The 22,274-nt window shown below is 56.7% G+C and overlaps 11 protein-coding genes across 11 annotated transcripts; 7 read left to right on the top strand and 4 right to left on the bottom strand.

The window, feature by feature from the left end:
• Positions 1-17: 17 nt before the first annotated feature.
• Positions 18-1,105, bottom strand: KRP23_14295 (Vacuolar protein sorting-associated protein 29; the record flags this gene model as incomplete). Its single annotated transcript, XM_067885102.1, has 7 exons — positions 18-145; positions 219-394; positions 458-495; positions 566-685; positions 750-866; positions 929-1,003; positions 1,085-1,105. The coding sequence occupies 7 exons, from the start codon at positions 1,103-1,105 to the stop codon at positions 18-20; spliced, it is 675 nt and encodes a 224-aa protein (XP_067737852.1).
• A 304-nt stretch (positions 1,106-1,409) lies between these two features.
• KRP23_14294 (UDP-N-acetylglucosamine transporter) lies at positions 1,410-2,537 on the top strand (the record flags this gene model as incomplete). Its single annotated transcript, XM_067885101.1, has 1 exon — positions 1,410-2,537. One exon carries the CDS (start codon positions 1,410-1,412, stop codon positions 2,535-2,537), a length of 1,128 nt encoding a protein of 375 aa, XP_067737851.1.
• A 111-nt stretch (positions 2,538-2,648) lies between these two features.
• Positions 2,649-4,058, bottom strand: KRP23_14293 (putative protein phosphatase methylesterase 1; the record flags this gene model as incomplete). Its single annotated transcript, XM_067885100.1, has 6 exons — positions 2,649-2,956; positions 3,035-3,100; positions 3,166-3,470; positions 3,545-3,750; positions 3,810-3,902; positions 3,975-4,058. 6 exons carry the CDS (start codon positions 4,056-4,058, stop codon positions 2,649-2,651), a joined length of 1,062 nt encoding a protein of 353 aa, XP_067737850.1.
• Positions 4,059-4,382: 324 nt separating this feature from the next.
• KRP23_14292 (uncharacterized protein) lies at positions 4,383-5,201 on the top strand (the record flags this gene model as incomplete). Its single annotated transcript, XM_067885099.1, has 1 exon — positions 4,383-5,201. One exon carries the CDS (start codon positions 4,383-4,385, stop codon positions 5,199-5,201), a length of 819 nt encoding a protein of 272 aa, XP_067737849.1.
• A 164-nt stretch (positions 5,202-5,365) lies between these two features.
• On the top strand, positions 5,366-10,878 carry KRP23_14291 (THO complex subunit 2; the record flags this gene model as incomplete). The annotated part of the gene is made up of 5 exons (XM_067885098.1): positions 5,366-5,445; positions 5,509-5,564; positions 5,623-5,717; positions 5,795-10,683; positions 10,746-10,878. 5 exons carry the CDS (start codon positions 5,366-5,368, stop codon positions 10,876-10,878), a joined length of 5,253 nt encoding a protein of 1,750 aa, XP_067737848.1.
• Positions 10,879-11,087: 209 nt separating this feature from the next.
• Positions 11,088-12,068, top strand: KRP23_14290 (Malonyl CoA-acyl carrier protein transacylase; the record flags this gene model as incomplete). Its single annotated transcript, XM_067885097.1, has 1 exon — positions 11,088-12,068. The coding sequence occupies one exon, from the start codon at positions 11,088-11,090 to the stop codon at positions 12,066-12,068; it is 981 nt and encodes a 326-aa protein (XP_067737847.1).
• Positions 12,069-12,181: 113 nt separating this feature from the next.
• KRP23_14289 (uncharacterized protein) lies at positions 12,182-12,708 on the bottom strand (the record flags this gene model as incomplete). Its single annotated transcript, XM_067885096.1, has 4 exons — positions 12,182-12,186; positions 12,329-12,354; positions 12,417-12,541; positions 12,604-12,708. The coding sequence occupies 4 exons, from the start codon at positions 12,706-12,708 to the stop codon at positions 12,182-12,184; spliced, it is 261 nt and encodes an 86-aa protein (XP_067737846.1).
• A 212-nt stretch (positions 12,709-12,920) lies between these two features.
• KRP23_14288 (uncharacterized protein) lies at positions 12,921-14,432 on the bottom strand (the record flags this gene model as incomplete). Its single annotated transcript, XM_067885094.1, has 8 exons — positions 12,921-12,977; positions 13,038-13,310; positions 13,374-13,577; positions 13,651-13,862; positions 13,933-14,081; positions 14,152-14,232; positions 14,301-14,359; positions 14,421-14,432. The coding sequence occupies 8 exons, from the start codon at positions 14,430-14,432 to the stop codon at positions 12,921-12,923; spliced, it is 1,047 nt and encodes a 348-aa protein (XP_067737845.1).
• Positions 14,433-14,702: 270 nt separating this feature from the next.
• Positions 14,703-15,365, top strand: KRP23_14287 (Temptin; the record flags this gene model as incomplete). Its single annotated transcript, XM_067885093.1, has 1 exon — positions 14,703-15,365. The coding sequence occupies one exon, from the start codon at positions 14,703-14,705 to the stop codon at positions 15,363-15,365; it is 663 nt and encodes a 220-aa protein (XP_067737844.1).
• Positions 15,366-15,532: 167 nt separating this feature from the next.
• On the top strand, positions 15,533-17,349 carry KRP23_14286 (Protein AAR2-like protein; the record flags this gene model as incomplete). The annotated part of the gene is made up of 8 exons (XM_067885092.1): positions 15,533-15,920; positions 15,994-16,100; positions 16,189-16,382; positions 16,446-16,575; positions 16,642-16,737; positions 16,801-16,905; positions 16,984-17,097; positions 17,212-17,349. 8 exons carry the CDS (start codon positions 15,533-15,535, stop codon positions 17,347-17,349), a joined length of 1,272 nt encoding a protein of 423 aa, XP_067737843.1.
• Positions 17,350-17,481: 132 nt separating this feature from the next.
• Positions 17,482-22,124, top strand: KRP23_14285 (Eukaryotic translation initiation factor 4G; the record flags this gene model as incomplete). The annotated part of the gene is made up of 5 exons (XM_067885091.1): positions 17,482-17,557; positions 17,619-17,728; positions 17,792-18,978; positions 19,073-21,891; positions 21,964-22,124. The coding sequence occupies 5 exons, from the start codon at positions 17,482-17,484 to the stop codon at positions 22,122-22,124; spliced, it is 4,353 nt and encodes a 1,450-aa protein (XP_067737842.1).
• Between the last annotated feature and the right edge of the window lie 150 nt (positions 22,125-22,274).

Here is a 22,274-nt window from a genome sequence, read left to right as displayed (position 1 = left end):
GAAGCAAGGACCAAGTATCACTTCTGAGCACCAATCGCGTAGTAGCATAGTAGCAGCAGCCCACGATAGCCCTTTTGGCCTTTTGCAACATGATAGTCCCCACAGAACATGGAGAATATAACAACCAAGCACGTTGCTTGACACTCTACAGTAAACACAAGACAAGTGATATCCATTGAAGTCTGTATAGTGACGTTACGTTTCTTTCGTGAACTCACTTTTGGAAACGACGACGTTGTCACCCTTGAGCTCATAAAGGAAGGCCACGACCTTTGGCCCCTGCAACGCCATGAGCATAAAGCTTGGGATCACATCACCCGTAAAACTACTGAATGCGCCAGTAATGGAGCCAGGATTCACAAACCACTTGCCATGCTCGGTCCGAATGTGAGACCTGTGCAAAAGACTGGAAGTTAGCGCCATGAATCAACGTGTCGAAAACCGCTTCGGTACTAACACGTGAGTGTGGCCAGTGATTAGAATGTCTACGTTCATCTGCAGAAGCCACGAGGCAGTGCGTTAGAAAACACCCCAGCCACGCCAACGCAGTATCGAGTGTCTATACCTTTCGCTGCAGCGCGGCAAGGCTGTGCTGGTCGCCCCAGGGCACAACCTGATGCCCATGACACAGTCCAATCCGGAACTGGCCAATTGTGATGACCTTCGTCTCCGGATACGCGCCTTCCTGCAGTTCATACGTGCGTATTAGGTGCATTTCCGTCACCTCGCAGCGCGAACCGCCGCCTCACCTGGTCGGAGTCTCCTGCCACAATGTGAACGTTGGGCGCCAAGTTACGCAGCTCTTCATACTGCTCCTTAGTCACCAAGTTGCCTGTGCACAAGACGTGCTGCATCTTGTTGGGCACCTGCCACGTGAAGCACAACATTAGCGGCAGAAACCAAGCGGCGACTTCGCAGACAGTCGCACCAGCATTTTCTGGAACTTGTCAGGGATCTCCGAGGCGCGATTCGGGATATGAGCGTCCCCCAGCACCAGGACCAGCTGCAACGACACCATCGCACGCACCATTAAGGGTTAATAACGATCGACAAGCCTCCACACACAGATAGCGAGCCGACAGACCTCGCCGAAGCCTGACGCCATGTTCTTCAATTATGGATCCGCTGCCGCACCGTTCCGCACAGCTTAAGTGCGATGACGACGGGGCGATCCAGAGACGAGACGTAGTCGCCGCTGATTGGTCCGTGACGATTGCTCTGCCCCGCAATACACTATGCAGTCGACGGAAAGACACTTGATATTTGTATTCTGTCCCCTAGTGCACTCGTTAATTCCGACCAAGCGTCATTTCGGAGTATTCAGCGGTTTCAGTGCGGTAACGGTTAACCGTGGACGGATCACTCGTGCGTTCACAGTTCGTCCTTCCCTCCAGCCCCACCTTCCGACCATGGGGATCTCGCTCAAGCACGTGAGCTTCGTCATGCTCGTGCTGCAGAACACGGCGCTGTCCATCGTGTCCAAGTATTCGCGCGCCAAGGCCGGGCCCAAGTACCGGCCCAGCTCTGTGGTGCTGCTCGTGGAGCTGCTCAAGTTCCTGCTGTGCTATCTCATGCTGCTCAAGACCAAGCGCGGAAACGTGGGCGCGTCGCTGCGCACGCTGCAGATCGAGGTGTTCGCCGACAAGAAGGGACTCACCAAGATGGCGGTGCTCGCCTTCCTCTATGCGCTGCAAAACATGTTCGCGCTCGTAGCCTACGACTACGTGGACGTGGCCACGTACCAGATCGTGTACCAGCTCAAGATCATCACCACGGCCATGTTCATGATCGTGCTGCTGCACCGCCGCTTTAGCGCCGTTCAGTGGTGCGCGATGCTCGCGCTCATGGCCGGTGTGGCCATCTGCTCCTACTCGCGACTCCCTAGCGGCCCCCAGCACGCGGACGAAGCCATGGACAGCAAGCGATTCATCGGTATCTGCGTTATGATTGGCCTCGCGATCAACTCGGGGCTCGCGGCCGCTTACTTCGAGCGCGTCATGAAGTCACACAAGTCCATCGCCACCCAGCAGACGCTCGACCCGCTCTGGACGCGAAACCTGCAGCTGTCCGCCATCTCTGTCGGCGTCACGTGCGTGGACCTCGTGCGCAACTTCGGCGAAGTGTGGACGAACGGATTCTTCAACGGATTCCACCCGGCGGTCTTTGCAGTGATCTTCCTGCAGGCTGTGGGCGGCCTCACCATTGCCGCGGTCGTGCGATACTCGGACAACATTGTCAAGAACTTTGGCACGTCATTCTCGCTCGTCTTGTCATGCATGATCTCCAACTACATGTTCGACCAGACGGCTACGTTCTCCTTCTACTTCGGCGTCTTCCTGGTGGTTGGTTCGGTCTTCGTCTACAGCGACAGTCGATTCGCGATCAAGCCCGTCGCCGCCAAAAAGGAGCGTCGATCCACGACCGAGGGACTGGCACATGAAATCGCCATCGACACCAAGAGCGCGCACGTGATGCACTCCGGAGGCCGGCACTTCGTTGCGCGGTCCGTGCAAACATTTAACGTATTGTGCGTTTAGATTTAGAGGAGGGGGGGGGGGGGGGGTTCTTGGCTATTGCAACCTGCCTACCATACTTGTAAGCCTCGTTGAGGCAACAATTACACAGCAAGATACAACGACAAGGTGTGTTTACTGGGGAGGGGGTCTGGGGAGGTGGTGGGCATCGTGGTGAGCACCCTCGCTCGGGATCATTGCGCGCGCTTTCGCTAGGCGTTCTGCCAAGATCAGATCTTTGGTCGGTTGTCTAGGGGCTCCGTTAGAGCCAAAAATGTCGCCGCTGAGAACACGGGCGCAGCGACCACAGAACTCCATGATGGCGTTAGCCACCTCGTGCGGACAGTCTTCTTGGATCACGTGTCCTGATGAATACATGAGTCGCATCTCAAATTTGCCCATCATTTGCCCACGCATGAGCTCCGTGTCCAAGCGGTCAGAGCCTTTGCCAAACAACAACGCACAGCGGCAGGCATCATTAGCGAGGCGTTTGCCAAAGAGAATATAGTGTTCCACCTTACCTGCCAGCACCAACACCTTGGCTTCCTTCAGCGATAGAAACTGTTTCGAGAGACCGAAAAACCAGTCTACAGTAACCACCACATTGAGTGAGATGAAAGCACAATCCAAAAGCATTGGCAAAGCCTCTTACCGTGCCAATACTTCGCACTGCTAGCCAGATCCGTTTTCCACGCCAAGGAGCCGTCTTCAAGCTGCTTTAACTGGGACGGAATCGAGACGTCGGCAGCTTCTGGGTTGTGGACTGTGCCACTATGCAGCGCCCAGTGGATGGCATCCTTGTAGGAACGGAAGCGGGACGGGCGCTTTTCGAGGATGGCGCCCATATGTTTCAGCGATGCCATGGCCGTGCCTTCCACCACATCGATCACCATCACGCCCACCAGAGACGGCACTTGGCCCGTCGCAGCAACACGAACCGCAAGGGCCCCACCCAAACTGGAAATGTCATCAACCAGAGTAAAAGGTCAGCAAAAACGTTCTCCTATCTGCTCACTTCAGCCATCACGCACCTATGACCAACAATGATCGTCTGCGGGTTCTCGGGATCCGGCGCTGCGTCCGTCTTGGGGGCCGTGGGAGGGATCACACGGCCCAATATGTGCAGCGTGTCTTCCACCAGCGTCGTCATGGACAAGTCGTCGTCGCGGGTCGTGCGCGTCTGGCCGTGGCCGCGCAGGTCGAATGCGTGCACCGTGCAGCTCTCCTTGAGCATCGCCTGCAGCATAAGCAGCCTCAGTCTCCAGCGTATTACAACAATTGTGGATTGTCACTCACCGCCACGAGACACCATGTCATGGACGTGTAGCCTCCTCCATGCAGCAGCACCACGTGAGGACCCTGAGAGCCTGCGCGATACACTCGGAACATCTTCACCAGCACAGAGCGACGTCAGTCTCCAGCCCATTTACTACACGTAGAACAAACAGTTGATGCACTCACGTCTCCATTGGGCAGCGCCAGGTCCTCCTTCGAGTCGAAGTACTTGGCCCAGAGTCCGTCGTAGTCGCCGTCGTCGCTCGCCATCGTCTCAAAGTGCTGCGCAGGTCCACGTCGGCCTGACGAACCGCATATGCCATATCAAAGGATTCCTCTTCAACTCTCTCTTAGATCCGCTTTCACACAAACTACGATAATTCCCCTCTCTGAAAGCCGCACGCCATCAGATGCCAGACCGGCCGGTAGACCTTCGCGCTGCTCACTCGAGCCCACTGCGCCGATGACATGCGCGGCCACGAGCCGACCAACCACCTGGTGCGTGCAGTGGGAGAGAGGCGGGAGACTCTTTTTAAGGTCTCAACGAGGGGCAGCAATAGCTTTATCAGTCTCCAGAGCCACAGCCAGCCAGACATGGTTGCTTTAACCCACCAGGAAACGTCCAGACCGGGGCTGATCGAGTTTTCCGCCGATGTGGGCTCCGTCGTGAGCGACGAATACGGTACCTTCGAGGTGTCTATGATCGAGGTCGAGTCCGAGTTCGACGGCGGACTGGGCGGAGGCAAGCGCGGCCTCCACCTCTGCGAACGTGCGTGCTACTCGTGCTCAGAGGAGTGTCTCTTCGTGTGGCTGCTGCTGTCTTCGCCCTTCCAGCTCGTGACCTACAAGACGCTGCTGTTCCACGTCGCCAACTTCCTCTTCTCCGTGTTCGCGGTTTGCTGCATCGCTGCGCTGCTCGTCGTCAAACTGCCCATGTCCATCGCAGCTGCCACGTTCCGACGCGTGGAGACGTGGGCGCTGCGGCGTTTACTACAACTGGACTGCACGCTGTTCAACTTCGTGTCGCCGCGCGGCGAGCGGGTGATGGTCTACGGCCCGTCCGTCCACATGCAGCAGGAGGAGGGACTCTACGGCATGTACGCGCAACTCTACTTCGGCGGCATCAAGCTGCTGTGCACGGGCGTCCCAGGCGCCATCACCGCGCTCATGTTCGTGTGGTCCCTGCAGAACATCGTCTCACTGGCCATGCAGCTCGGCAGCGACGCGGAGCCCGAGGTGAGCGCCATCAGTGGCCACTCGCTGAGCGTCGACCACGAGCTGGACATGATGACGGTCATGGCCATCGTAGCCATCTACGCCTGCGTGCTACTGCTGCACGTGTTCGCCTTCATCTCGAGGCAGTTCTCCATCTTCTTCTGCTCGCAGTACCTGCTCTACGCCGGTGGTGTCTAAAGCAGCGCTGCTCCATGTTCGTCCCAACCCGTATCATAGAGCGTTTTATAATGACAGAATAAGTATGTTTCTCCCAACCCGTATCATTTTAGACAAAAGCAGGGTAGCCCCCTCACTTTATGAATATAGGCGCGGGTGGTCGGGAGCTGCAAGATCGAGCGACGATGGAGCGCGCGCGCACGGGGCTCACGCTCATCGGCGAGCGGGCGCTTCGGCACTGGACGGATACGGGACGCCCCGACGTGTACGCGCAGGTGGCATCGCGCCCCGAGACCGCGCAGAACTGACGCATTTGTTTTTGCTACAGGTTACGCCTTTTGACACGCGCGGTGGACGATTTCTCGGGCCATGAGGCGGACTCAGGTGCGTTTTAAACACGTTTTCACCGTGTTTTTACGCAGTTACTGACATCCTCTTGCAGACCTGCCTCGCCTGCTGTACGAGCTCGTGTGGATTGTTCTGCACGCCAAACTGACCAAGCACGAGGTGCTGGGGCTGCTGAAGGAGGCGGAACTGGTACACTTTCGTATTTTTACTGGGGATTTACGCTACAATGGTGCTGATACAATGCTTTTATTGTTTTACGCCCACAGACCAAACACGACAAGACGTGCGACTTACTGAGCGACCTGCTGTGGGTCATCGGCAACGAAGTGGAGGCCAGCGAGCGCGGCCATGCGCGCCACACGTCCAAGGAGTGGCGCAACCTGAGCGCGCTCGTCAAGGCCGTGGCGGACGAGAAGCTCTTGACGCTGCAGCACCTCAAGGGGGCGCTGGAGTTCGACCTGCTGCACGACGCGGAGCTGACCCCGGAGCCGCAGCTCATGGCCAAGAAGATGGTGCGCATCAACACCAAGACGCTGTACACGCAGACCAAGTACAACCTGCTGCGTGAGGAAACCGAGGGTTTCTCCAAGGTGCTGTGTCTGCTGCACACTGGAGTGACCAAGAGCCAACTGGAGGCCACGAGGACCGACTTGATGGCGTTGATTGGCTTCTTCGATCTGGATGCCAACCGCGTCTTGGACTTGGTGCTGGACGTCTATGAGATGCACCCGAGAAACGACTGCTTCGCGCCGCTGCTCGATATTTTCAAGCGCGAATGTTTGCCTCACATTTTGGGCTTCAAGTTCCAGTTTTACAAACGCGACCCGCCCGCCGTTGAGGGCGTCACGACGCCGCGGTCGCTCTACCGTCTAGCTGCCACGCTGCTGAATAAGGGACTCCTTGAGTTGGACACACTTCTGCCACACTTGGCGCCGTCTCGGGATGCAATTGTGAAGGCATCCGTGGAGCATGAAAAGGAGATGATCAAGAAAGCGGGATCGTTTGGACAGATTAGCCTTACCGCCAAAAAAGATGGCGACAAGGAGGATGGTAAGGACGAGGCTGCAGCGGCCGCCGAGAAGCGCAAGCAGGATGCAGAACACAACCAGGTTTACGGGCTGATTGTTGGACTTTTGGAGATTGGAGCACGGGAACGCGCCTTCGAGATGATTTCGTGGTTTCAGAAAAGAGGTGCGAACCCTCTTACTTTCACACCCCTCACGATAGAGCTCTGTGCTGTGGTGAACGCAATGGTTGAGAAGGTGTACGCTCCTCTTTCGTCGCGCAGCCTGCAGCTCGTAAGTGGTAAAAGTGATGCCACATTGACGAAGAAGGATACCCCTCATGTGAGTACAAGCAGCCGGTATATCCGTCCTGTGGCTACGCTAGAAGGCTGCGTGTCCGACGTTTTCCCTATCGTGGATATGATCGGCCCGCAATTGTTTCACGACCAATTTCTTTTCGGAAAGCTGTTGCGGATTGTCGGGAAGTTGATCGAAGATCACACAAAAAAGCCCAGCACTTTTGCTGACAAGGACGTAAAAGAAGCTTCACTCCTAGACAAGGTAAAGTCGCTGTTGGTGAATACTTTCCTACCAGCGATGTCTCTGCAGGAGTGTAACCCAAGTACTGCATTCCAACTTTGGGAGTTGGTGAAGACGTTCCCATGCGACGAGCGCTACCGAATGTATCTACATTGGTTCGAGGCGTACGATAAGTATCCGGAGCTGCGACTAAAAGAGGCGGAGGTGGTGCAGAGCACACGTGGCGTCATGAGAAGACTCACAGCAGATCGCGCCAAACTGTCAGCTCGCAATCTGACCCATGTAGCGCATTCGAACCCGCTGATCGTTTTCCGCACGATGTTGCGACAGATTCAGTCGTACGATAACTTGATCCAGCCAGTTGTGGAATCGTTCAAGTTCGTCACACCTTTGGGAATGGATGTCCTATCCTTCGTCCTCGTGAGTGAATTATCGAGGCCGCAAAAGTCAATGAAGTCGGACGGCACCCACGTCTCGCTATGGCTGACATCGCTCGCAAATTTCTCGGGCAGTTTCTATCGCAGATATCCGAACGTAGAATTGGCAGGCCTTCTTCAGTACCTCATTCAGCGACTTCAGAACTGGGCATCCGTGGATCTCATCGTGCTGAGTGAACTGCTGACAAAAATGGGGTCCTGTCTCAGCCTGGAAGATATTTCAGTGAGTCAACTCGAAGCACAGGCAGGAGGACCGCACCTTTGGTACGAGCCGACGGACCCGAAGTTCCAGAACCGGCGTGCCATCCCACGACTGCGTGATGCGCTGATCAAACGGAACTTAGCCTTGCCATTGTGCATCTTGATTTGCCAAATGCGCAGCCGCATCGAGTACCACGAGGACCGGGAATTGCCGCACTTGAAATTGCTTGGGCGTGTTTTTGATACCTGCCAGCTCACGCTTAGTCAGCTTCTGCAGTTTCTTGGTGGCGTTGTTGACCCACTGGTGTACCGAAAGATGCTTCCCTCGATTACAAAGCTTGTACACGAGTACAACATGCCACCGGAGCTGGCTATGTCACTCTGCCGCCCGGCGATGCGGAGCGACGACCCCGTACTGCAAAAGGCACCACGAGGCGTCCACGCAACTGGCGGTGCGAACACAGCCAGCAACGGAACATCAAATGGGTCGTCGAGTGAAGAAAAGAGTTGGTTCATGTACAATTCGGATTTCCTGGAGGACATCAAGCATGCGTTGCGCGCGGATAATGGACCCGACGGAAAGTCTGAAGACCCCTTTACAGGCTTGACGCCGGAAGTGTACGCAACGTTCTGGGGCCTGAAGCTGTATGATATTCATATCCCGTTCCAGCAGTACGAGTCCGAGATTCTGCGCCTGCGTAATTCGGTCACCTCTGGTGCAAACGCATCGCTAAGTGGAAGTGAGCGGAAAAAGTTGAAAGAAAAAACGACGCAGATGATCGATGTGCTGACGACGGAACAGAAGGATCAGGTGGCTCATCGAAAGCGAGTGTACGAGCGGCTGGAGGAGATGAAGGGCAAGTTTTTCAAAGATGAAACGAAGGACCACCAGACTTCCATCGATGAGCTGCTGCAGAAGTGCGTGATCCCTCGCTCACTGATATCACCCGAAGACGCCCTGTTCGCTGCCAAGTTCATGGAGCGCTTGCATACGTTTGCCACGCCGCAGCTTAGTACGCTGCAGTATATTCACAAGGTGAATGTGAAGGTGTCAGCAATAGTGCTGTGCGCGACAGAGCGAGAGGCGAGCAACTTTGGTATTTTCATGAAGGAAACACTGGGGCTCATTTTACGCTGGTACCAGAACGGCGTGACGTACGATGACGAAGCGATTCATGGCAAGATCGGCATGAGTCTGGACCTGAAAGATGACAAGAAGCGCCTTGCGCACCGACAATTTAAGGCAGCATATGCTCGCTGGCACAAGCAGTTGGAGATTGTGTACACGATGGCACTGGCAAGTGGCGAGTACATGCCGATCCGAAACACACTCGTGGTGCTCACAAAGCTCATTGACGTCTTCCCTGCAGGGCGCGGAACAGCTGAAGTCATCCTAAGCATTGTGGAAAAGCTTACGAACGAGGATCGCGAAGACATCAAGATTATGGCGAAACGATACTTTGCCTTACTGACGAAGCGTAAAGCATCACTTGTCGACGACAGGCTACTGCGTACGCGTAATGCCCCCTCGAAGTCACCCACTGCTGCATTGTCAAACAACGACAAGAAAAGTGTAGCAGACGTTGCTGATGACGAAAAGAAGACCAGCAACGATGACGAGAAGCACCGAGAAGGCAAGCGTGGTAGCTCGGCAAAGCCAGCGCTGAGCCGTGCAGAAAGCCAAGAACTCGAGAGTGGTGAAATTGTGATGGGGAAAGGCAGCAATACCAACGATGCCAGCTCTTCTCGAATGAAGCGCCGAGATACGGAGCGCATTCGTGGCGGTGACCGCGATCGGAATAGCCGTGGAGGACGGGGAGGGTCAGCAGATCCTCCTCATGACCGTCGGAATCGTGTTGAGCGCGGAGAGCCTGAAGATCGACGAGACAGCTCAGCTGATGTTCCTCGTGAGCACCGCATGAGCGAAGAACGACGCGGTCGTCGAGACCACCGCGATCGCGAATCGTCTCCAGTGGTCTCTAAGGCTGCTGGGCGCAGCAGCTCCAACAGTCGAACAAACGAGGTGCGCGAACGCAGTGGGTCAGCGTCTCGGAAGAGTGAGCGCTCACCGGCACCACGGCGCAGTCGTTCAGGAGATCGTGCTGATGAACGCGGGAACAGCAGCGATAGCCGCCGCTCATCTCGTGAGCGCGAACGTGGGCGTGAACGAGGACAAGCTAACCGTGGTGGAAGAGGCGAGGGCGACCGTCGAGGACGTGGCGACCGCGACGCAAGTTTACACCAAGGCAGTCGTAGTCGCAGCCACGATCGTCATGAACGCAACCAAAGAAATCGCGACTCGATGAACGGCCGCGACGAAGCAGAGGCAGATAACACGCCCAGGAAACCCGAAGCTACAAAACCAAGCCCAGCGCGAAATGAGGAGCCTGTGAAGCCGATCTCGTCACCCAAGCCAGAGCGGGGTACTGAGTCTACCAAGATGAACAGGCCGATGAAGTCGGAGCGAGAGACCGAGCCTCCCACCCCGGAGGTTGGACGCAAGAGAGCACGACCGGCAGAACAATCGGAGGCTGCTTTGCGTCGTCAACTCACTGCTGAGAAGGAGGCCAAGGCAGCCAAGGAGCAGCAGTCTGGGGAGCGCGCAAGGCCAGTGGCACGTGATCGTATGCGACCGCCGCTTCCGTCGTCGGTGACGGCGTCTCCAGCAGGGAAAAGCTCTCCGACTGGCGCCGGGACACCTACTGGTGGAGGACGGAAGATCGTATCGCTGGTCTCATCCCGCAAGCGTGATCGCGAGCCGGCTGAGGGCGAGGCGGCTGCCATCATCGCACCAGAAGGCAAGCGGCGTCGCGACGGCGGCGGCGGTGGTGGTGGCAACAACAGCAGCAACAACAACAACAACAGCGGAGCTGTCGAGCCAAAGCGAGGACACGAAGACAAGCGCAAACGAAAGAACAGAGGCGGTGATGGCAACAGCAGCAACGGGAACCAGCAACAGCAGCGCGACCAAATGTAAGTGGCCCTATGGCTTGAGGATCCGATAGCAGGATGCTAACGTGCTGTTGTGTTTACAGGCGTCAACGTCAAGATCGTGGTGGTCGCAACGGCAATGGCGACAGGCGTGGGGGCCACGATGAACGTGGCGGCAACGGCGGCAACGGAGGTCGTCGACGCGATCGCAATGACAATCGTGGAGGCCGTCGGTAGGCTGTAGTCCCACCCAACCCAGTCCGGAGATCCCTCGATCAAGCAACCACGTGGCAAGCTGCGAAGTGTGTCACGCACGTATTCATCGTCGTAGTAGGCACATGAGAACGACTAGATAAGCAACAACAAGAACTACAGGCATACACATCCGTCTCGTGCACCACGAAAGCCTCACAAATCATTTAGAGACCTTCAGCGCAAGTCTCGACATGGCACTGCGTCGCCTCGCGCTCGTGTTCCCTGGCCAGGGCAGCCAGCGCGTTGGAATGGGCAAGGACCTGCTGACGGACTGGCCGCGTATCGTTGGCGACGTGCTCGAGGAGGCCAGCGAGGCCACGGGGCTCAGTCTGCGTCGGCGGATGACGGAAGGTCCGGCCGACGAGCTCACGCCGACGCACGTGGCTCAGCCGGCGCTGCTGTCGCTGTCCGTGGCAGTGCTTCGAGTTCTGCAGCACGAGATGCAGCTGCCGCCGGTCCACTACGCTCTGGGCCATTCACTGGGCGAGTACTCGGCGCTGGTGGCTGCGGAGGCCATCGAGTTCGCTGATGCTGCGCGTCTGGTGCATCTCCGCGGATTGGCCATGCAGCGAGCTGTCGCTCCGGGAGTTGGGGCCATGGCGGCTCTGATGCCCGTGCGTCCTGAAGACGCCGAGGCGCTGTGTCAAGAAGCTGCTGCCAGCACTGGGAAAGTGTGTCAGGTGGCCAACTACAACTCGAGCAAGCAGACGGTGATCAGCGGCGACGCACACGCAGTTGAAGCTGCTATCAGCCAGGCCAAAGCGACCAAGAAGGCTCGACGTGCTGTGCTGCTGGATGTGAGTGCTCCGTTCCACTGCGCTCTGATGGAGCCGGCTAAATTGGCGCTGCACGAGCATCTCAAGCAACTGCTTCATGACAACAAGCTGCATGCGCCGCAGGTGCCTGTGGTGTGGAACGTCGAGGCGGAGGCGACTACCAAGACGCCAGAGGAGGTCGCGCGGGTGCTGGAGAAGCAGGTCGTTCACGCTGTGCGCTGGAGTGACAGCGTCGACTACTGCGTGGACAGCGGAGTGGGTCACTTCCTGGAACTGGGCGTCGGCGGCGTGCTAAGCGGCCTCATCCGCCAGCAAACAGGCAAGAGCGACGCCCTCACCACGAGCTGCGGGACGACGGACGAGATCAAAGCGTTCCTGAAAGCACAGCAGCTCTAAGTGAAGAACGACAATAGAGGCCAATCAAGGCAATCAAACAGGGCCCTGCATTCGTTTTCTCTCCACTTTAATCCCAGGTCAGCAGCTCTGCGTCAGGTGTGGCTGCCTCCAGTTTAGTCTGCTCAGAGCAGCAGTCCACGCAAGAACCAGCGTAAGTCTCTACTCCTCGTCCAGTACCGGCGCCTCGCCGATGTCGCTGGGCTTGAACGAGTAGCGCTCGCTGGCGGGGCCGCTCAGACGTCGCTTGATGAGCTCCGTACCTGCGCGCTGAGCCAGCGCCTCCTCTCTGATAACCACATAAAAGTCCATTAACGAGCATTTCGGCACGAAGCTTGAGAGTTTCTGTACCTGGCGAAGACCTCCGAGTCCGTCTCTGGGACGTTCGTGAGTCCCAGAAAGAGCACGATGGGACCGCCCAGCATTCCCATGTAGGCCGAGTACTCCCAGCCTTTGCGCTTGAACCGGTGTGTGCCCTACAGTGAACAGTTAGTGGTTTATGGAGGGTTATATGGGAGACATAGACAGAAAGACGCACGTTATTGGTGAGCATAGCGGTCTCGGGCATGTGCACGGGCGCCTTGGCGTGGCTGGCGAAGCCGCGGGCGCCCAACAGGCGCACACAGCGAGTCACGAGCTGCATGGTGACGAGGTCTCTCAAGGTGGCGTCTGCGCCCCACAATCTCAGATAGGGCGATTGTTCGGACAGATCCCCATTGGACGAAAATCAAATGTATAGGAAAATAGAGGAAAAGGACAGATGATCCCGGACAATGTACACTGGAGCTCATTATGGGGCCTGGACCACCAGCATTGAGATATGGCTACAGTCCTGCCACAGGGACTTGTCCTTCATCACTGCTGTCGCCTGCCGTATGTACTCGCCGCCATCTTCTCCGCAAAGTGCATTTCCTACACCGAGTTGGTTAGCCTCGAAACCTTAGCTCAAAACGTGCAGTCGAAGCCGCGTACCTTGAACGGGGCGATGGCAATGGTATGCACGGCAGCGACGTCTGTGAGCGAGTCTCGGTGGCTGCGGACAGATTCGTTCAGCACGCCTCGGGAGAACTCGCCAGAGTAGCAGATGATGCCCATCAGATCCGACGTGGCTGGGTTTGAGGGCGGCGAGTGGTGGTGACGGCGCCGCGCAGACTCCGCCAGCAACAGCGCCAGCGGCTTCGCCACACCAGGCAGGAGCGGCACCAATTGCTGCAGGTGCTCGTTCGCACGGGAGTGGATGAAGAGCTGCAGGTAGAGGGTTTGTGAGTGATTAACACAGGTAGAGAAATGAGGGAAGAGTGTACTCACTTGGGTTGCGACGACAGTGAGCAGCTCGTTCTTGAGGGTCGAATCGCGGCGCGCCTCGAGCACGCTCATGTCCGCGTCGACGCTTTCTGCCACAGCGGCGAGAGATGCGGTCGCTGCTTGCAGCTTCTGCTGGGCCTTCTCAAAGTCGGGTGGACTCTTTTTCTGGGCGTCGGCATTGCGCTGCGCTGAATCAAAGTCACTAAGCTGCTCTCCATGGGAAAAAAAAATGGTTAGAAAACTCTCCAAATGCTTCGAGACGTAAGAAGGCCTGTCGCACCTTCTGCTTCAGGTTGCGGAGCTGCTGGCTCAGACTTGCGTTGCTGGCCCTCGATTCCTGCAACGGTTGCACGACGGTGCGATACTGGAGAGACTGCGCCACGTCGAACACATTTTCTTGCAGCGACTGCTGAATTTCCTCGACGCGAAGGGAGCTTTGGGCGAGCGCTTTGACACCTGGAGATTGGTCGCGAGAATCTGCCGGCGCCGCTGCTATCCGAATCGTTTAGATGAGCTCAAAAACTTACAGATCTAGAGCCACCCGTGCTGGTCTAGAGCTCACCTTCCTCTGCATCCTGCAGTTGCGACTCAAAGAAGCCCGAAAACGCGTGCATGAGCTGCGCGGTGGCTTGGGCGTACGCATGCGTCGCATTCGTGTAGTGCATCATGGCCTTCGACAGCTCCTCCAGACGATCGTTGTAGCGGTTAAATCTACAGACCCAAGCAAACCATCAATGCGTCAGCCCAAGAGGCCGCTTCACGTAAATGCAATCAAGCGCACCTCTGGATGCGGTATTCCAGCACAGGATCAACACCTCCTTCGGTTCCAGCTCCCATTGACCGAGCGATCTCATCCTTCAGGCTGCGCAAGCCACAACGATCAAAACCATCAGCGAACGAGGACTAGAGTAGGAGCCCACGCACTCCCACCGTCTCGATCCGTCCTTCACGCCCTTGATGAGGGATCCGTCCTTCACGTTCTTCATCAACTGCACACACAGACCATCTCCTGAGTGAGCAAGACCACGAGAGATCCATCTATCGACCTACCCAGGACGCCATGATTGCTTTGTCTTCGCCGGGGCCAATGAAAGATTGACCAGTCGCACGTCGTTTCAAATGCAGGCAAAACGGTCACGCAGTACTAAGCTCGTTAGCCCAATGGTCATCACCTCGGATTGATGGCCCCACGAGGGCTACATGGGCGGAAGCCCCGAGTGCAAGAGCGCCTTGCGGCTTTTATGCTGCTTTGCCGCTTTCACTTCTCGATTTCCTGTCAGCAACAACCTCGACTCGCCTCGACTCAACCCCACTACGCCACGGCCATCAACAATGAAGTTAGCGTTGGGTCTCTGCGTGCTTTCATTACCGCTCCTGCAAGCGAGAGCTCGTCCTTCCTTCGTGTCCCGCATTCCCAACGGCAATCGGGTGACTGGCGTCGTTGCACTGGGCCACGTGAACAGTGCTGGAGGCGGCGCGACGAATGCGTTTGGCCAGGCCTTTGAAGATGCCGGCACCGCGTGGACGAAGGGTCTGTGCGAAGCAGACACGGACGGTGACGGCGCCACGAACGGCGAGGAGCTAGGCGACCCGTGCTGCACCTGGACGGCGTCAACAGGATTTGATGGTTCGTCGACTTCGCCTGCGGTGCAGATTCCGACGCATCCAGGGGTTGCCAACAGCTTCACAGCTGATCAACTCGCTGCAGTGACCTGCGGTGGTGAGGCTGACGTCGGCTCAATGGATTCAAGTAGAGCTGCCTCATCGACTTCTTCTTCTGCGTCGCAGTCATCGACGTCACCAAACCTCATCGGTAGTAGCAGCAGCAGTGGCTCCTTCGACGATGTGGTGGCACCAGAAGACCAGCCTCATTTCGCCCCTGGCCCAAAGCTCGACAAAACATCTCCAGCTCCCGCTACTTCCGACGCCGACAAGCTCAAATACCTCGTAATTGCTGCCTATTGCTGGAGTGTCGCCGTAGCACTAATAGTGTAGTCACTCCCACAAGTCGATGTAGCGTAAAAAACAAGTAGCATGTAACAGCATTTGACGTCTGCACCATTTGCAATCGTTCAGCTTCAACGTCGGCAGTACTATATCAAGAAATACTGAAATATGTTATCGTACATAACGTATCTACCAATCATCACTACTATATCAAGATGGACGGAGACCAGCGCGGCGACTCGGCCGCCGACCTCTTCTCTCGCGTCCTGCGCGGCACTGAGCAGTCCTCAACCAGCGGTGCATCAAGTGTCAATAGCAGCGCTGCTGTTGGCGGCTTCTTCGTGTGTCTGGACGTCCCAACAGCCACAGAGTTCGGCGTGGACTACGAAGTGTTCCGGACTGGCCCAAAGTTCCAAGGCGTCAAGTTCCTCCCACTGGGAAACCACTTCGTGCTCTTCCGGTCGCGGGAACAGGAGCACGGCATCCGTCAGGGTTTTTTCATCAATGTGGAGCGCCACGCGCAGGTGATTGTGCGCGAGTGGAGCATGGAGAAGGAGGAGCTGGGGCCGCCTCGACCAGGACTCAACGTCGAGAACCTCGAACGTACAGCAGGCAAAGCATTGATTGTGTCGACTGGTGGGAGACTGATGGGCGCTGTTGCTGGCTGCTGTTGCAGGTGCTGTGTTGTCGTTTCAACTGGATAGCGGATTGGGGCCGTACCCGAAGCAGCACTTGAAAACGTGGCAACGGCTGTCGAGCTTCATTTCTGCCTCGGTGTTGCAGGTAGGGAGCGTTGTAGGAGAGGGTGGATGTGGTGACAAAGATACTGACGGCTTGTTGGTGTTTGGGTTGGATATTTGATGCATTGCAGCGCTGTGGCGTGGACTTTGGTGCCATACTGCTCCCTGGAGACGCCGTCGAGGATGCGTCGGCCTCGTCAAAACCACAGGAGGGGGTGATTCCTTATTTCCCGGACCTGCCACGAACGGTGCGGTTTACCACTCTACGGAAGACGAGAACAGACCTATCAGCAGAGGCGAGGACAGCGTATCATTTCGATCGGAGGTGGGTCTTGGTATCCTTTTGTGCATGACTCCTTGTGCTGCTGGCTTACTTCTCTTCGTACAGTGAGCGTCTGGAAGAGTTAATCGCGACAGAGTTTGGCGGCGACTGGAAGGAGCTCATCGGCGAGCTGCAGCTGTCCTTCCTAGTGTTCCTGCAGTTGTCATCCCTCTCAGCACTCGAGCAGTGGAAGCAGGTACGTTGTCTGTTTGCAGTATTGCGCGTGAAAACCCTTTTCCATCTAACCACTTTTGCCTTCCAGTTCATTGCGCTGCTGTGCTCCTGTGAGCGAGCGCTCTCGTCCCATGTGCCGCTGTTCCTCGCGTTCATCAGACTCTTCAGAACTCAACTGGAGCAGGTCCGTCCACTCCAGCTACTTTGATCCTTCCCCTCGCAGCTCCTCACGTGCCGAAATACTCAGATCCCCGAGGACTTTTTTCAGGATGAAACGACCAGCGAAAACTTCCTGAGTCCGTGTCTGCTCTCGTTGTTGGAGCTCCTTGAGGACGACGACGCCCCACCACAGGTAACACAACTGTTGGACGCTTCGATAAGAAAAAGGGTCCATCAGATGATAACTCACGACTTGTAACTTCCTGCGCAGCTCCGCCACAAAGGTTCCCAGCTGCGGCAGCTTCTCGCCAGTCGCTTCCACTGGAACTCGACGGCTGAGCTGGAGCTGGACGAGTTCGCGCCCGTCGTGGTGCCCGAGCAAGAGGTGCGACAAATCTTATTTGCAATACCGTATCTTGAAAAGATACTTTGCCACGTTCGTGCAGAATGATGGTCAGTGGTTTCTGAGCCCTCTATTTCGTGCTGCTCCACGTTGCAGCTCTCCGGTGCTGTACCCAACTCAGAGGCATCCTCTCCGTCGTCGCCTGCTTTCCCTTCGGCTGCGGAGCTGCGTCGCCAGCGAGAGCACGAGGAGCGCGCGAACGCCGCCGTCGCCGCGGCCTTTCTCGGCACGTAATTCGCCGCTCGTCCCAATACATTCGCCAAGTGAGTTTGAGCCACACCAGCGTTACATAAACATTGGTTGGCAGCACCCGTTTTGCACACAATCCCCCTCGCGACCAGGGGAGAGCCAAGAAGCAGTCGCTGCATGAAGCCGCAGCATCCTAGCGCAGCGTCCGGCGGCCGTGGCGCGCCCCACCCGCGCGGTAACCCACACCACCTCGGTACAAACCCGCTCTGTTAACTGTCTAGAAGCTTCAGAGACTAACCACGTAGCTACTGCAGAGTACAGACCCAAGGGTGCCCAACACGACGTGGTGCCGCCCCCCGGAGCCGACGGAATGGACGCCAACGCGCCAGTCTTCAAGGCTGGTGCAGGCTTCAATCTACAACACGTACGGATCACTCTGGATCCCCAATCTTGTCCTTGTATTGATACTAAACTGCTCTTAACTCAGACGGCTCGGCCTTACAACGGTCCTATGGGCTACGCACCCGCCCCGCCCATGAGCGGTCAGCCAGCCATGCCCCAGCAAATGCGTGGCCCGCCTGGAGGCCACCACCACCACCAGCCGAGGATGCGTGGACCCCCCAGAGGCGGCATGCACCAGCAGCAGCAATATATGCCTCGAGGCGCCATGAACCAGGGATACTACCCGCCACAGATGCAGATGCCCCCGCCGTACATGATGGGTCCGGGTCAGTACATGGGAGGCCCACCTATGTATGGTATGCCGCCTATGCAGGAGATGGGGATGCCCATGGGAGGGATGCCCATGCCCATGCCAGTGCCGCAGCCACAGCACCAGCCGCCGCCCAAACGCGAGCTCAAGCGACTGGAGATCGTGGACCCCAAGACGGGAAAACCCATTGAGATCGGACGCAGCACGTCGTCCGGACGCCCTAGCGACGCCAGTTCGACGACAGCGGCGGATGATGCCAAGGCGGCAAGTGCGAGCACTAGCACCACAGCGCAGAGCACTCCACAGAAGAAGGAGCCCACACCTCCTCCGGTACCGGAGGTCCCACAGACTGACGCGAAGCAGAACGGAGCGTCGAAGTCCGCCGCTAAGTCGCCGAAGAAGTCTCCTAAAAAGAAGGCTGCTAGTGAGAAGCCTGTGCCGACAGCTGATCCTGCCAAGGAATCGGCGCCAGTTGCTGCATCTCCCGCAGTTAACGGTGCGAAGGACACAAAAACTGTTGAGGCAGCTCCTGCTGCAGCCTCAAAGGAGACTAAAAAGGCTGTCGAGAAGACTACGACCAAGACACCCGTTGAGAAGACTGTAGAAAAGAAGTCGGAGACTAGCAAGACTGGATCTGCCACGACGACGACGACCACCACCACCACAACTACCACTAGTGCTGAGGTATCATCTCCGAAGCAGACAATCAGCAAGGATTCAAAGGAGGAGGTTTCAAGTGCCAAGCAAACGGAAATGATCTCGCCGAAGAAGAAGGCCCCAGTGCAGGAGGCAGCTACGACTGTGCAGCAGGAGAAGGCTTCGACCGCGGAGAAGGACGAGAAGAAGGCTGATGTTGTGGAAACGCCGGCGCCTAGCACGGTTGAGAAAACCACGGACGTGAGTGTTGTTCTTCAAAAGAAGGCGGGTGACAAGGTAACCTACACGTTGGAGCTTCTCATGAGGTACGGTGCAAGAGATTTTCATGCACGGGGGATTGCTACAGCGCCTTGAACATGCGTGACGCTTACGATATATTGTTTATATTTCTTGACGCAGCTTCCGTGAGCAGTACAAGGAGATCCCGGCTGCTGCAACTGGTCCGGAATCCAAGTGGCCGTCAATGGAGGTTGTCAGCGAGGTTGCTGTCTCACGAGGCGGGTCTCGTGGACGTGGCAATGGAGCTGGCTGGGAACGTGGTGAGAAGCAGCCTGGTGGAGGGCGCCAAGGACCACGCAGCAACTCAAACGGTGGCCAGTGGGCTCGGTCTCAGGATCTTCCGAAACGTAGTGGTGGCAGAGGAGAGCGCGGTGGACGTGGAGGCCGCGGCGGTCGTGGCGGTCCTCCAGACCCGCCTCTTCTGGAGGGACCAGTTAAGCCGCTGACGCGCTCAGACAACCGCTGGATTCCTACCAAGAATGCCTCGACGCTGGATGTGATCAAGAAAAATGTGAACGGTATCATGAACAAGATGACTCGCGAGAAATTCGCCCGCCTTGCTGGCCAGCTGACAAGCATCAACATGGAAAGTCTCGAGATGCTGCAAACGGTTATCAAAATCATCTTCGACAAGGCTGTTGGAGAGCCGCACTTCTGCGATATGTACGCCGATTTGTGTGTGCACCTTGAGAGCAACTGGAAGGTTTGGTCCTTCCTGAAGATCGTCCAGAACGACGACGACAAGATGTTTTACTGGACGGCCATGTCCGATTCGGACTCGGAAGTCGTCGGACCGTTTGACGCGGTGAGCGATGCCTTGGAATCAGCGAGTGGCGACGAGTTTGAGCCAGTTCCTGCTCCTACTAACATGAAGCTGAGCGAGGTTCGTGTGCGTGATCACAAATTCATCAAGGTCTGGGTGGAAGAAGACCCGGCCAAGCCTCAGTACTACTGGTCGGGCCAAGATCTGGATGACCTGGGAGACGACCAGGTGATCAACGGTCCTTACGAAAGCCATGAAGTCGCGAGTCGCTTCGCTCTCAAGACGTGCTCATTCAAGCGTATTTTGCTCAATGCATGCCAAGAGGAGTTCGAAAAGGATAACATCTACGAAGAGCTGGAAAAGAGCTTCAAGAAGGACAAGGAAGATGGCAAGATCACTCCGCAGATGGAGGCCGAGTACGAGGAGAAGCGTTTGATCATGAAGCTGCGTATGCTTGGTAACATCCGCTTTATTGGTGAACTGTACCGAAAGGGCATGCTTCAAGAGCGCATCATGCACGAATGCATCATGAAGCTGATGGATGTTCGTCTGAACAGTGATGGCATGCTTGTGTGTGTGCACCCCAGCAACCCTCCCGATGAGGAGAGCATTGAGTCGCTGGTCAAATTGCTGACCACGATGGGAAAGGACCTCGACAAGCACGGCGCACAGGGCTTTATGCCGTCGTATTTCCACTATTTGGAGAAGCAGCTCGTGAAGGACAAGCGCCTGTCTTCTCGTATTACCTTCATGATCAAGGATGTTATCGAGTTGCGCCAGCACAGATGGGAGCCACGCCGGAAGGAACTAAAACAGAAGACCTTGACCGAAATTCGCAAGGAAGCAGAACGAGAAGCTCGTGCCCCACCGAGCAGCGCGCCAAGTGGAGGCGGCCGTGATCGTGGAGATCGTGGCGACCGTGGCGACCGCGACCACTTCCGATCGGATCGCCGGTCAAACTCGTCTCGCGATGGCTTTAATAACAGCGGTCGCACAACAATGGCACCCGTGTACCAGCACTCGCAGTCTATGAGCAGCAGAGGCAACAGCAACAGGCAGGTGACGCTCCCGCGCGGCATGGGAGCGCGTGACGACTCAGTGAAGACTGGACCCTCAGGTCGACCTGCTGCGTTTGGTGTTGGTGCTCGGGCAGGCGGACGTGGTGGCCCGAGCGGCTCACCTGCGAGCTTCCCCAACAGTCGGCGTGGGCCGGCGGCTGGCGCGAAGAAGCCGCAGTCGCCCGCCCCTCGTGCTAAGGTCATCCCTCCGCTTGATGAAGAGGCTCATGAGAAAATTGGCAAGAAGGCGAAGTCGATTGCTGAGGAATATGTCTCGATTGTCGATCTGAAGGAAGCTGAGGCGTGCCTTGTGGAGGTTCAAAAGGAATTCAAGAATCACGAGGACGTACACCGTGTGTTTGCTTTCGAGGTACTGAAGGAGGCTATTGATGCAAAGGCAGAGGTGCGTGAAAAGATGGTTGAGATACTTGACAAGCTGAGCATGGAGACGAAGGCTCTTTCGTTTGTGGGCGTTCGCTACGCCATCGAGAAGACGATTGAGCTGTGCGGAGATCTGTGGTGTGACGTGCCCAAGCTGCACGAGCACATGGCTGATTTCGTGGTGCGTTTCATCAAGGATTCGTCTCTAACGGGCGTTTCGGTGGACTGGCTGCTTGGTAGTTGCCTCCAGTCAGTGGACAAAGACGCTATGGAGGAGCTGGTTGATGGCGGTTTCCTAGCTGCTGTCCTTGGCGAAACTCTGAAGCTGTTGAAATCTTTGGATGTTGAGAAGGCAAAGAAGGAGATTCGCGCGACCAATGTCACGGTGTTGAGCGTGTTCCCGTCGTACAAACAGTCCCCCAAAGACGTGCAGGACTGGATCAAGACGCATGATATTGAAGACGTGTTCTCGTTGGACCCAGCTTTCGGTCTTGTGGAGCGCGTGAGCAAAGCCGCTTCGTATGACGAAGTTGTGTCATTCATTACAGATAACATTCCTGAGGCAATGCGCAACGACCCGCTGTTTGCGACGTACGCGTGCCTGTTCATTTTGAACCTCTCGAAGGAGGGAGAACTGCCGTCGGCTGAGCGATGCATGCTTCTAACGGGGTTCTGCGGTAGCCAGGACACCCAGGTCCGACTAGTGTCGGCCATCCTACAGACGCGAACTGACAATGGTAAGACTCCCTGCCAGCTCAATTATGTTGTATGGGTGGATCACTGACCTTCGCTTCTGTTGTTGTTCCCAGACGAAGTGAAGAAGCTGCTGAAGCATTTACTGAAGGAGGGTGCTGTGGTGGCCCCGGCGCTCAGCAAGTGGCTCGAGCTCAAGGACGACAATAGTTTGAGTAGGAAGCGCGTGCAGGAGGAGCTGGGCGAGTTCGTAGAGGGACTGGCCCGCACCAAGTGATCATCCGACGACAGGGCATTCACCCACTGCCGAGCCAACGCCGCATGGTTTCATCGTGCGGGCAGATGCATGAGGAGAGACACCTCTTAGCGAGTGCTTAGTGTGCTCAGGTGGCGCTCGTCTGCGCGTTCTGGGTGACGCCCACTGCAG

This window comes from Phytophthora ramorum (genome assembly GCF_020800215.1).
Source record: "Phytophthora ramorum isolate Pr-102 chromosome Unknown Phyram_PR-102_s0020, whole genome shotgun sequence".
NCBI lineage: Eukaryota > Oomycota > Peronosporomycetes > Peronosporales > Peronosporaceae > Phytophthora > Phytophthora ramorum.
The sequence above is the reverse complement of the archived record's forward strand: the minus strand, read 5'-3'. Positions and strand labels throughout refer to the sequence as shown.